Below are 14,069 nucleotides of genomic sequence, written 5' to 3'. Positions count from 1 at the left end.
AACACTACAATCACTACAAACATTCTAAATAAAATTGAATAAAATGAATTAAAATGAATAGAATAGAAAACAAACCTGTAGTATTTGGTGTTTGATGAGAGCACAAACGGGAAAACGAGTGTTTTTAACAATGGCGGTTGCACAAAAGAGCAGACAAGTGTTTTGAACAATGATTCACTTTCTTAACAACAATGTGGCGATTTAATTGCCCTGGAACTCGAATTAAAATGGTGAGAAAAGGTTTTTGGTTTTGGTTTTTGGTTTTTGTATCTTGAAGGTTTTTTTGGTGGGTGAGTGCGCGAGAGAGATGGTACCGGTTAGAAAGGTTGTTCTCGGTCATGCGCGATTTAGGTGGGGAGGGGGTATTGGGCTTGCTTTGGACTTCGTTGTTGGGGTTGGACTGGAGAGTGCCAATCTAATTTGGTAGGGGGCACGGTATTGGCACCCCACTTTATGGGATTGGCACTCATTTGGCAAAAAGTAAAACAATAATGATTATTCCTTATATGTTCTTTTACACCCCACATGCCCAATAGTTCTACGACATCTAGTTGCCGCAAAATCTCATATCCCACAGTAGGCAGTTGCCGCGAGATCACACAATCCACGGCATCGGGTTGCCGCAATAACCCATATCCCACGACAGAGAGTTGCCGCGGAATATTTTTTTTGTGTGTTTTTTATTTATTTTCACTTCAAATTTTGCGTATTGAACATACAAGACATATGGATACATCATTTTATTCTTTAAAGATTCTTTATACACTCCAAGAACAACACCAAAATCATGACAAAAAAATGTACAATTGAAGTATAATTTTGCTATATTGCGGCAAATATATTTCATATGCTATAAGAAAAACTTATGATTAAATTAATGAAGAAGAGTTTTGATAATTAACACAAACAAAGACTCTATTTTAGTGAACACAACCATCTCGCGACAACTAACTTTTTTTACGGTGGCTATTAAAAAAAATTTAAAAGAAAAAATAACCCACGGCAACCACCTTCCGTGGGATATGAGAGGCAATCCAATATCGTAGATTGTGCGATCTCGCGATAGCTTCTTGCCATAAGTATTTTTTTATGTGATTAATAGAGGAGTTTCAGTACGTTTGAATTGGTGAAAGGGTGCCAATTCCAAAAAGTGGGGCAACCTATTTGGTAGTTGCCCTATTACCCTTTAAAAATTTAGAAAGTCCCGTCAAAGTTGAATTGTCTTTATTAATGATTAAAAATGGAAAGGACTCAAATGGAAAAACAGGTTTTGCAACGGTTCAGAAATTGCAAGTCAACATCAGTTTGGTTTGTATATGAGATATTATTATCATCCCTGACTTTTAAAAAGTGAACACGTGTCAGTGAAGACACCGTATCTCCTGAGAGCTCACTTGTTTCTTTGTACTTGTCCCACTTGGCTTTTCGCGTACAAGTAGAAGCAAACTGCTATTCTTCGATCCGAATCTCTCTCCTTCTCTCTCTCTACTTTCTGCTGTACATCTGTGAACAAAATATGGGACAAGTCTTGGCAATTATTCAAGATAAATTCCAAGGTACGTCGATTCACTGTAAGTCTTTTCTTAGATTCTTTGATTTCTTTCTTTCTTTCTTCATTTGAATAATCCACGCTATATTAGTTTGTATATTTTAGTTTATTTGTATCTGTATGAACCCATCTTCATACCATCAACCTTCTACATCACTCTTTTATGAATAGTCATCAGCTCCTGTGTGTCGGAATGATTTAAAAACTATATTGGTTTGTTCTCTTTGGTTTTAGATGGAAAGAGGTCATTTGAATTGACCGGCTGAACCCATTTGGGTTGCTCTTCCCTTCTGTCCCTCCTCTTCTCTGGCTGCCTCTCTTCTCTAAGTGTGGACTCCTCTCCCTTCAACCCTACTTCTTTATGGGCTTTATACCCTTCCTTTGGTCTTCTACTAGTCCTTGATCTTTCTTTCTCATCTCATGGTCCATAAATTACCCACTTGTCTCTCTTTACCCCTTTTGGGTTAAGTTCCTATGCTCCTATTTCATACTAGTGTTATGTTTTAGCCTCTTATACATGTGATGTCATTGATCATAAATATGGCTACTATAGATGCTCCCTCTCGGGTCCATCGACAAAGACGGTGGACTTGATCTCTCATGTATTCGTACTTGAATTCTAAACCTTCGCGGTATCATATGACTTGATATCATATTTTTGTGTATTCCTCTGACACTAGCTCTGTTATATAAAAACTTTTGAAAGCAGTTTTTAATGGAGGTGTGCCAACTCGAAGTGTCTAATAGTTTGAATATATCTCCATTTATATCATTTTGGCTCACATGGATAATTTCTCAGCTCATCCCTTGAATTTTTTTAGCCCATACAAGTTTAAGGAGCATCCAACCCATGTAACAGTTTAAGGAGGTGTCCAACCCATGTTTGTTTTGGACACGAGGGTCCACGGATGGCTCCTCCCACCTGCATCTATTCAAATAGCATGAAATATATTCAAGGACAGCTCCGCTTGCCCCCAGTTTGATTTGGACACGAGGGTCCGCAGAGGGCTCACCCCCCGCACTCATATCCAGTAGCAACTCAGTCTGCCCCCAAGTGTGATTTGGGCATGAGGGTCTACGAAGGGTTTCTTAAACCCCTCCGCTCTCATTTGTAAAACTTAACATCTTTGTGAAGGGTCTCTTCCCCTCCATTCTCATTTATAAAACCCAACAACGTATTTGTTTCATCCCCTCCGCTCTCATTCGGAAAGCAAAAGAGCATATCCGCGAAGGGCATATCCGCACAAGAGCATATCTCTTCTCAAACCCCTCCGTTCTGTTTTGGAAAGAAAAATCAGTCCACGGCCACACACGCGTTGTTCACACGAGGGTCCGTGGATGGGTCCTCCCACCCGCACAAGGTTTTGGACGCGAGGGTCCGGGACAGTTCTGCCTACCCCACTCGCGTTGTTGGGACACGAGGGTTCGTACATGGCTCCTCCCGCCCGCACAAGGCTTTGGACGAGAGGGTCCGGGACAGCTTTGCCTGCCTCACATTCTTTGGACACAAGGGTATGCAGATGGCTCCTCCTACCCACATAAGGCTTTGTACACGAGCGTCCGGGACAGCTCTGCCTACCCCACACGCGCTGTTCGTACACAAGGCACCGAGGATCCTATCCCGCGTATTCTCACTTGATAGGTCAAAACCGTATTTCTCACATTGTAGGCCAATCTCACATCTAACAATTTCATGTTTGATTTCTCATTATGATATTAGTATAGCTACAACACTTTACAGATTACCAAGTATGTACCTCCTCATTGATCTAGTCTTAACTAAGTCCCACACACCTCTCCTCAATCCTCCACTTTGAGTTTAATGCTATGAAGACCACTCCCCTCGTCATAATTCCCACTGGGGGTTTTTGGTGCTCTACAACAATATTAACCAAACTATCAGTATCATTTATGATTTAGTTAAAAGTACTGTTACATCCCAAGTTCACAATAATATTCTCACAAAGTTGCAATAAATAGGAGTTGTATGGAAAATTATCAAAATAACATGTATCTAGATATTCCTTTACTCCTACAGGCCACATGTCTCTTAGATTTGAACTCTTTCTCCACATGATTTGGTGTAGAACATGTATCCTCTAGTAAATATGTGCGGACAAATTCTCAAGGCATTAAGAGATAATAATGTACCTGTATGTAACTCAGTGCAAAGATACCATGCTATCAATGTGAACTGTAAATCACAACTAAATGTAGATACCAAGTAGGATGAGGAAGTATGTGTGTGATATGAAGTAGGATATATCATGTTTGCATGTGACTTGCTCATGAGACACAATGTAAGCAATTGTACTGACATTAAATTTGCATGAGTGTGTGATAGTCACTAGCACCCGAATAAGCTAAAATAAACATTCTAGATAAACCTTTGCATAATTATTTTACCTACCATACCACATCTCAATTAAGCACTTGAACCAACTTAATGGGGTTCATCAACTCTTTAAACTATAGTAGTATGCTGGTAGATAATCTACTTCAATTCCACGCTCAAACTCTAGCCGGCAATCTTGGTGTCTTATGCGAAAGACCATTTTTAAGCCCATATATAAACTAATGCTTATGCCTTCCTGTCATGCAAATTTCTAAGAATAAATTTCATGACTCATGCTCTTGTCAAGGATAGCAAGTTATACTCACATTGTGAAAGTAATATATTCAAGGTTCAAAGACTACCTGCTCCATCATCACACCCGACTTCCAAAACCATTGTCGTGCACTGAACTCGTAAGCACCGCAACCGTACCCCAAGAGCGGAAGAAGTATTAGTCTCAAAAGAGAAACCAGATTCCCTTGTACTGGGGGTGCGAACATTAGATTATGACGTTTTTCCTTTGCCGGCAATGGAAGGCCAATTGGCGGGTTGTAGCCACGGAACTCTTGACAGTAGATTTCTTCCTGACTTCCGAGTGTTTTCACTCTTTTGCGCAATTTATTGAACACCTACAGTGAAACTTCGAAGATCACCTTTGTATTGAGGAAGCGGACATTAAATTGAGTTCTCCATATGCAGGCACTGGAAGGTCAGTTGGTGGTTCTTAGCCGCGGATGGGGTCTTGACAGTAAGTTTGTTTCCGATGCCTGAGTGGCTGAGAGTGTTCTCTCTCTCTTTCACACAATCCATCAAACACCTACGTCGTCATTTTCTGGTAGTCACGTTAAAAACCTTTGGAGCTTGTTAAAACTCCTCGTTCACTTCTTCGATACGAAGCTCAATTACCACCCTCCTCCGCTGTCAACCATGTTATCTCTTATTCGTCGGCATCAAACATTGTTATCTACGACTTCACCTTTTTACAATCTTCCCGACATCCATTCCTCGTATATCAAATACCTACTGTAAGACTTTGTAGGCACCTACAAAGCCAAAGTTGTGTGAATTGCTTTGGCCAGAAGCAATGATTTTCTAATCAAAACTAATCTAAAATTGTTAAATAACTTATGTGATACGATGAAGAACTAGAAAGTAATGGAAAAAAAGAAGGAACTTAGCTAATGAGAAGTAACATTCTTTTTTCGAACTATATCGTCGTTCCTTTTTGGCGACCAGCAAAGACTTCCTTTGCTGCTAGTATGTAGAGAAAAATGCATTGGTGTCTTTCCAATGATCCCTTTCTCTAACAAAAGACCAGCTTTTGAGAACTCAGAAACAAGTCTTCTACAATTTTTCTCAACTTCAGAAATTGTGTAATCTCTTAAATACCCAATGAAGTATTTACCACTATATTTCCCAGCAGAACCTGGATGAAATCAACCCGTGAATAGCCTTGCTTGGATTGTTAACTGAAGTAGCTTTCTTTTTGCAACACCAGATCTCGGCCACCACTACCGTGCCTTTTTCTGACCACCGACGACTTACATTTCTTTTATGCTATTACCCTTGAAAAGTGTCACCTTTCTCTGGATTTGGTCGACCCAAGTAGCATTAGCGCCAACCTCATTCCTCACCCCATCTACCATGTCTAGAAACTCACCACGTGGTCGTGCGTGAGGTTCCCCACAGACGGTGCCATTGTATGAACCCATCTTCATACCATCAACCTTCTATATCACTCTTTTATGAATAATCATCAACTCCTGTGTGTCGGAATGATTGAGAAACTATATTGGTTTTTCTCTTTGGTTTTAGATGGGAAAAAGGTCATTTGAATTGACCTGCTGAACCCATTTGGGTTGCCTATGTACCCCCTTGTTGGGGGATCAAGCCGCGCCGTAGTTCTCACTCCTCTTCTCTGGCTGCCTCACTTCTCTAAGTGTGGACTCCTCTCCCTTCAACCCTACTTCTTTATGGACTTTATACCCCTCCTTTTGTCTTCTACTAGCCCTTGATCTTTCTTTCTCATCTCATGGTCCATAAGTTACCCATTTGTCTCTCTTTATCCCTTTTGGGTTAAGTTCCTGTACTCCCATTTCATACTAGTGTTATGCTTTAGGCCTCTTATACATGTGATGTCACTGGTCATAAATATGGCTACTACAATATCCATGACAAGTAGTCGTTCTCTAAAGATTTTCTAGCTATATATGCCATATAGAAAAGTTTATTTTGATATATATATGAATCTTGTGGTTAGACCTCCGAAATACCAGTTTGAGACAAGATTTTGTTTAATGATTCCAACCATAGGAATGTTATGATACATGCATAACATGTTTTAATGGGACTAGGAGTATCGTATTAGTTTATACTGTGTCTAGTTGATTCAGGATAAATGTTTAGTTGATGATGAGTTGAAGGGGTCAGTGGTTGGTATGATTAGATGAGGCTGTCATATTCTTTAGGAATGTGGATGTATGGGCAATAGTAGTGTTCTCTATTTTGGTGTCATTCAGTTGTAGTCAAGTTTATTTTAACTCTTTGAATCAAAGTCTTCCCTTTTATTTCTCCACTCTACAATCACCTTCTCAAAGAGAAAGAATAGAGCAGATCTCCTTTTATCTACAAAATTGGAAGTCTGGTCCGCCGAGCAAGTGAAGTGAAAACTTCCTGGTGTTCTTTCCGCTTATTCAAGAAATTCCGATTGGTGTGAAGCAAGCAGGAAGAGCCCAACCTCATATCCCTGCTTGCTTTCCCTTGTATCCCACCGTCATGTGCGGTAGCAATACCAAACCAAATATGGTGCGTAGTGGGGTCCTGAGCTAAGCCTTGGCTAAACCTTGGAAATCATAGAGTACAACAACCGGTCTATCAACAGCCTTAACCCCCTCAACCAACAGCCTTATCGCCCTCAACAATTCTATCAGCACCCCTCTCCTCAAATTCAGCAACAAGCTGAACGGCCCTAGCAATACCCAAAACTTCCCCCTGCTATTCCGCAAAGTCAAGGTCAACGTGGTAACCCACCAGGCAGACTGAACACCAATCTCGATGAAAAAATAGAACAAGGTTCCGATAAGAGCCCTTCCTGGTTCCCCTGCGTTTTTTGGCTAGCTTGGTTGGTTTTTGTTTGCAATGATGGAATGGAATAAGGGATGAATAAGACAAAGAGGATTTGGACTGAGCTGAATGGGCAGGCTGATTCTGATGCCGATCTTTAGAGGGATAGATGGAAGTGCTATGGACGGACCCGAAGTGGAACGCTAAGCAGGGGTGGGGAGGCAGCGAGTGATGCAACAAAAGTGAAGCGACCCTATCAGAGCAAGCCGCTGCGCGCTAGTAGTAGTAGTGCATAGTGTCAATGCAGTTATCTTCTGATTACGATAAATAGAACGAGTTGAAGGAGTGGTCTAACTCAATGAGTTAAGTATCTAACTTGGGTGATATGTTAAGGCGAGTAAATTGATAAAATCGATTCCGAAAGGTGCAACCATAATGCCTAAATGCAAAAAGCATGGAAGTTGTAGATGTTTAAAAGAGTGAAAGAAGACTATAAAATTTTTGTTGAGGTTGTTATAGCATCTAATCTGAAGGCACGTAATTACTATAAAGAATAAAGATGGTAGGAAAGTTTTGTTGTTTTATCAGACTCCATGTACTGCATTTGGAATTAACCTTGATGGTGCGAGGTTGGTGTTTTTCTATTTTATGTTGTACTTTTCTATTGAGTTGCATTTCTCTTCATATAATACTGAAAAAAAGTGAAAGGATGCACAGAGGTAGAAAAGGTATTAGAGAAAAGCACAACACAGTTGTAATACGTTTAAGATGATGATTTGGGAAAAATTATTCTACTGCCAATGCTTCTGCAATTTAAGCCTGTTTATTCCTCGTTTCCTTCCTTCTCTTTCTTTTTTTGTTTTTATTCTTCCATGGGATAATCGTAACATTTTTTTATTTTTTTTTCTGATTTCCGTCGACTATTTCTAATGTAGATTGAACTTATTTATAATATAACAATTTCACTGTACTGGTGAAAAAACAGAGAGAGATATAGAGAAAGGCCTTTTCGATATATCCTTCGACAAGGGTAAAGAAGACAGATTTTTTTGGTCAAAATCTTAAAATGACAGGTTTTAATCAGAAAGTAATAAGGCGGTGGTTAGTTTAAGAGAAATAATCATATTAAGGGTTTATGTATTTCTTTTGGGCCTTTATAATAGGTATTATTTACTTTTAAAATATGGGCACAAAGCTGTTATCTGTGGTTAAACTTTCATTTCATCAATTCTGCAGGTAAGGACTGGAAGCAGAGGCAACTGAGAAAGATATCAGATAGGGTGTTTGATCGTTTCAGGGATGAGACAGGAAAGGTCAAGTTGACATTTGAAGATCTGTATATCGCAGTTTTACTTGTGTACAAGTAAGACCACTGCTAAATTGACTATTGTGTGTTTTCTTGTATATGTTTCTTTTCATCCTGTTTTTTGTATTTTAACGAAGTTAACAAGCATTTGGCTGTTTTTGCTGCAGTGATCTTAATAAGCATTTGCCTGGCCCGCACTTTGATCCACCCACTAAAGCGCAGGTGAAAGCTATGATGGAGGTATTCTCTATTGATTCTATGCCCTGATCTTGTAATTGAAAACTTATAACAGTACTTATTCAAGAGATTTAACCAAGGAAAGCAAGCAGACACACACAGACACAGTTCCGTTTGAAATTTTATTTCATTGTTTATCGAAAATGACATAGTAAATCAGTAGGCAGCGATTGTGGCATGAGACTCGTTCGCATAGAATTAGTTTGGTAAGGAATGGTAGAACCCCATGGTCAATTAAATAATACTTCCCTCAGGATGAAGTAATATTTAGCTCCAAAGATAGTCTTCTTTAAGTGAGCTATACCTACCCAATAAGGATCGGCGGAGAGCATTTCCTTTCCTACAATCCTATCTCAACTTTAGGAACTATACATAAATACAAAAGTAGAGAGAAAACTCTAAAAAGATAGCACAGAGAAAACCCAAGATCTGAAGGTTTTCTGGCAGCTAGGTCAGCTCTGTCAGTTCGGTCGGCTTGCAGCTCTTCCTTTTGCAGCTTTTAGTCAATGTTAGGCAAGTGGTACGTTATTGCATCCCTTGGCGCATTTAAGGAAAGAGAGGTATGGACTAACGCGCTACTTCCGCTAACAACCTGCTGCATCCATTTTTCTTTCGCACTCACGTTTTTTAGCCGTTAGCAACCTGCAACTGCCTCGTTCTCATCGATCTCCTGCTTGCTCACGAACTCCTGCTTCGATTTACCGGTAGAACGAAGACCTTTTGTTTTAGGTCATATAGACAGCCTTGTAGCATTTTTTGTCAAATCCTCTTAAGTATCATGGTGCAGTTTGTCATCTATATGATTGGCACAGGGAAGATCAGGCCTAAGGGAAGTATCCTAGACCAGATCACCAAAACAAAGTTTGCTCTGCTTCATAAAGCTACATCAATACATCATTGGGAACAAAAGATTGCATGCTACACAATGAGCTAACTACATGGAGGATTATGAGAATGGCGAAGTGCCTAGATTAATATAATTGAATTGCAACTCATGTATATCTTAATGCTTACTTATGCGAGAAACAATGGAGATCAACTTACAAGCCTTCTGGGAGTCTGCTAGAAAGATTATAAATGGCTCTCTAGGAGGGCCATAGTACCTGTTGAAGGCTCCAAAAAGAGGAATTTTCCAAAAAGATGATGATTTAGGTTAGAATAGACAAATTTTTATCTTGAAGCAGTAAGCTTTAATTGAGGATTGACACACAAATTTTGGATGGCAAGGAAAACACTTGCTGCTAGAATCAAATGCAGTATTTGAGAAATTGAGAATCTAGTTAAGATGATCCAAACTATAATGTTGCTTAGATTAGCGTGAATTTGACATCAATAAACTAAAAGTATGATACACTTTCTCCTGGAAATCGCCCCCCTCCCCCCCCTCTCTTTCTTTATTTTCGCGACATGGTAAGTATAGAAGGCATAAATAGCAGATCAAGTTTGTTGTTTTTGTTGTATAAGAGAAGAAAACTTGGATGTGCCTCCATATATGCATCAAATATGGTGTCCTAAAGTGAACTGAGGCAAGGCTCTACTTGTTAGATTAAGCGGGAGGGGGGGCACTTATTTCCCACGTATTTTGGATGGACAATGCTTTCAATGGCTTAAGACCTGGAGTTCCCCTAAAAGAATGATTAAATGCTGCATACATGAACCATTCAATTGTAAAGAAAATGAAATGAGGAAAGTTTAACTATGGGTGGGAACATACTGATGTAGATCTTACTTATCAAGGTGTCTTGCACGTCAACTGTGTGAGGAATTAGGTTGTTGTTATGTCGTCGGTCAATTTCTTTTCCTTTTTCTTTTTGAGTTGCTAGGTAATGTATATCAGAATGTGACTGACTAAATCTGACGTAGGTTCCAAAATGTTTCATTTCATCTCGTTGTTTCAAGTATCCCTTTCTGCTTATCTCGTAGTTTTGAAATCTAGTAAACTTTGACTCCAGCAATGTGTATGTTTATAGTTTATATGTTATGGAAAAAACTCATAGAGGAGAGAGAACATTAATAATCTTTTGACATATAAAGATGCCTTCAATGAGGAAAAATTTGCTCCTTGGACTTGGCCAATAGAAACTAGAAACGTTCGACTTTGTATTTTTTTTCCATCTTTAACAAATAAGTTTACGGAGATGGAATACCTTAAAACATTTGCACTTTCCACCATAAATACTAAGGGTCTATTTCTGCATGTTTATTCATCTTTGGTCACAAATCTTTGCCACAATCTTTGGTGTTTATAACGTCAACTCGTCATAAAGTTTATTTTTTTGTTTGATATGATTAATACAGTCTGGAGTTGCAAATGTGTCTAAATGTAAGATATAATTGGTTTCAAAATCACACATTTCGAAATGAGAAGTGAAGCATGATGGCTCCTGCCAGCATAGAATGCGTGTCTGTGGACCACTGGACTGTCTCCAGAGCTTTTCATAGGCCGAAGTTTTCATTAACAATGATTTTAGTTCATGTGCATCAAACATATGAAAGTTCTTTCAAGTTAATGCTTGTCTGTGGCTTATGCGTGTGCGTGTCTGCGAGCGTGTGTCCCTGTCTAAGTTAATGTTTATGCTTGTATGTTTAGGAGTACTTCATTCAATCTATCATGATCAAGATTACAAACACATATGCTAACGATTTATAGAGAAGAACAACAAATACTTTTCTTGAAGACAATGCTTCTTTTTGTTTATTCAACTAGAACAGTACACAAAATCATATGTCGAGATACAAGAGGTTGACTTGATGATGGAAGATCTGTGCTTTCTCTCCTACAAGAAATGAATAAGAGTACCACTAGAGGATAAGAGTCTGCCTACTCTCTAATGGAGTGGCTTTCATCCCTCCTTCTAGGGTTTCTAACTCTCATTCCTCTGTGTCTAAGATTCTTGGGTTTTTCTTCTGTTGTTGTTCAACTCCTTTTTTAGGATTACAAAAACCTATTTATAGAGTGAGAGTCCTATCTCTACTCAACTAGGGGTTCTACATGGCAAGTGGACCCCGTTGGATACCTGGGCCGACGACTAGTGTTGCCCAAGGCCCAAAATATCGATATCGATGAATATATCGGTGTACCCAAAAACCGATATATATCGGATATTTCGGATATATCCATTTTTTTGGTAACCAGTCCAAACTATTTAAAATATCGGAAATATCGGAAATATAATATTGAAAATATCGGATATATATTGGAAATATCGGATTTATATTTTAAAATGGTCAAAAAGTCAACCGATATATATCGATTATATTGGAAATATCGATTATATCGGCGATATAAAGTTTCATATCGGAAATTCCGATATATATTGGGAAAAAAAGAATTCTATATTCGGTGGATATATGTTAGAAATATCGATGTCGGTGTACCAAAATACCGATATATATCGGCGATATATCGGATATATCGGCGATATTTTGGTCCATGGTGTTGCCTACTTAGCTGCCCATTTGTGCTGCCCAGTTTTGTTGCATACTAGTGCTGCCTACTTTTGTTACCCACTGTTCTGCCCACCAACTGTTTGTAGATCCTCCTGGATCATATCATCACTCTTTTCTTTATAAAAGTTGGAAAGAATAAATGCTTGTACCTGGTCCAACGTCTAACTGTAGAGTACTATCAAGATTCATGTCGCCATCTCCGTTGGCTACGTGTGACTCTGATAGGAGCACAACTTTTATTTTCTGTATGTGGTCACGCATCCTGAATTGTACAGCATATGATTTATGACTAACTATAGAATTATAATTGTGTTATTCCACTGTTGTGTTCTACCTATAGATTTGTCTGTCGTTGAGTCTGCATCCATCATTCTAGATTTGTCTATGTTGCCACATCTGCAACTGTGCTTCAGAAGCAGGATCCGAGAGGTGTCGTATTGGTCGCCAAACTATAGAGATCACATTTCGTGATTTCGATAGTTGCAAAAGCCTGAAACGAGCCTTCTTGCACAAAAACATGCACTTTCAACCATGAATATTAAAGGTCAAATGCGGCATGCTTTTTCATCTGTCTTGGCAGTCTTTGGTCTAGGATAATATGTGGTAATGTGGACTTCTCAAATTGTCCGCTCATAGTTTTCTTTGACATGATGAAAAGAGTCTGTACCTGAAATGTATGTAAATGTAAGATCTAACTGGTGTTGAAACCACACAACTTAATTTGGCATCACAAAGAAAAACTGACAAAATTTTGAAATTAAACATAATGGATCCTGCCATGAGCATGAAGCAAGTGCCTTCATGCTCATGGCAGTTTTCGATACTATGAACTGATGTCGACTTATGAAACTGTTGTCTTATAGTTTTCTTTGACATGATAAGTCGAGGATGTACCTGCCAATGTGTCTAAATGTAAGATTCAACTGGTTTTAGAACCAGACATGACATATCTTAATCTGCAATCACAAAACCGGATTGTAAAAAATGAGACATTAAGCTTAATGGCTCTTTCCATGAGCACAAGCAACAAAATAGGCTCAGGAGACTGCTTCTCTCTGGGTCCTCTCTAGAGCTTTTCATAGGTCATAGTTTTCAGTGACAATGTTCCTAATCCTTATACGTTTATTTTCCTAATCCTTGTGCGTGATATATATAAAGATTCTTCCGTGAAAGGCCAAGTGTGTGTGTGTGTGTGTACCCTTCTATATTTTGTCCATCTATCAAGACACTTTTTCTTATAGAAGTTGGAAGGAAGAAATGCTTGTACTTGGTCCACGCATCTAACTGTATGTTGTAGGGAATAGGCCTTTGATGATGATCAGATTGGTCCAGTTTCTTACGAAAATGGATGCTCATTGTTTTCGTGCAGACATATGATATAAACTTGGATGGGGAGCTTGATCATGAAGAATTTGAAGGATTCATGCAGAAGTTGACGGGTGATACATTAGCAGTGGTCAGCCAGGGTTTGATCATTGCTCTAGTTGCAGCACCGACCGTGGCATTAATGACAAAGAAAGCAACTGAAGGCGTCCCAGGCATCGGGAAGGTTGTGCAGAAGCTACCCAATTCGGTCTATGCATCCCTAGTCACTCTTGCTGTTATGTTTCTTCAGAGAGATGGCATGGATATCGAATAGACCTTTTTTTTCATTATTATCTTAACGGTCTTGGGTTCTATAAACGTTTAATTATTCTGTAAAGAATGTAGATTGTTGTATATACTGTTCATGCTGCTGGATGCTATAAAAATGTTGTTCTTTCTGCTACATAACCGATGAAGAAAATGTATGGGCTATTCACGTCACTCTTAGTGGACCTACCCATCCAATTTCTCATCAAGTGATGAATCTGTTATAGTTTGGGCACTTATGATAGGTGGGTGAAATCACCTTGCTACTGAAATGTCATGCCAATCTTAGGAAGTGAGGAATTGTAAAAAAGGCAGGTTTGGGCGTTGGGCCTTTACTTTGGGTGGTAGAACCGAATCGGAAGTCACCTAGGGAATAATTCTGAAGGCATCCAAAATGTTGACTCAATAGTCACCAGTCACTTCACAACACACCCACCCACTCACATATCTTTCGTTGCAGAGTTAGCGCACAGATGACCCAGACACTGCATTCCCAG

The 14,069-nt window shown here is 39.1% G+C and overlaps 1 protein-coding gene across 2 annotated transcripts; it reads left to right on the top strand.

Annotated features, from left to right (window-relative positions):
• Nucleotides 1-1,206: 1,206 nt before the first annotated feature.
• On the top strand, nucleotides 1,207-13,713 carry LOC147525354 (Calcium-binding EF hand family protein). 2 transcript variants are annotated; one of them, XM_086606669.1, is made up of 4 exons: nucleotides 1,207-1,556; nucleotides 8,184-8,310; nucleotides 8,421-8,493; nucleotides 13,310-13,713. In XM_086606669.1, the coding sequence occupies exons 1-4, from the start codon at nucleotides 1,517-1,519 to the stop codon at nucleotides 13,577-13,579; spliced, it is 510 nt and encodes a 169-aa protein (XP_086462795.1). In that variant the 5' UTR covers nucleotides 1,207-1,516; the 3' UTR covers nucleotides 13,580-13,713. The 2 variants fall into 2 exon arrangements, with proteins under 2 accessions (XP_086462795.1, XP_086462803.1); XM_086606677.1 differs by having other exon boundaries at nucleotides 1,370-1,571.
• Nucleotides 13,714-14,069: the final 356 nt, after the last annotated feature.

The sequence above is a fragment of the Coptis chinensis genome, chromosome 1 (genome assembly GCF_015680905.1).
Source record: "Coptis chinensis isolate HL-2020 chromosome 1, ASM1568090v1, whole genome shotgun sequence".
NCBI classification, from domain to species: Eukaryota; Viridiplantae; Streptophyta; class Magnoliopsida; order Ranunculales; family Ranunculaceae; genus Coptis; species Coptis chinensis.
This window is presented reverse-complemented; position numbering and strand designations above follow the sequence as displayed.

Bases quoted from the DNA above. Each gene is read 5' to 3' on its own strand.
- LOC147525354 (XM_086606677.1), top strand. From the start codon at position 1,517: ATGGGACAAGTCTTGGCAATTATTCAAGATAAATTCCAAGGTACGTCG. The intron at 1,572-8,183 runs GTAAGTCTTTTC...TCAATTCTGCAG, and splicing joins CCAAGGTACGTCGATTCACT to GTAAGGACTGGAAGCAGAGG. The intron at 8,311-8,420 runs GTAAGACCACTG...TTTTTGCTGCAG, and splicing joins GCAGTTTTACTTGTGTACAA to TGATCTTAATAAGCATTTGC.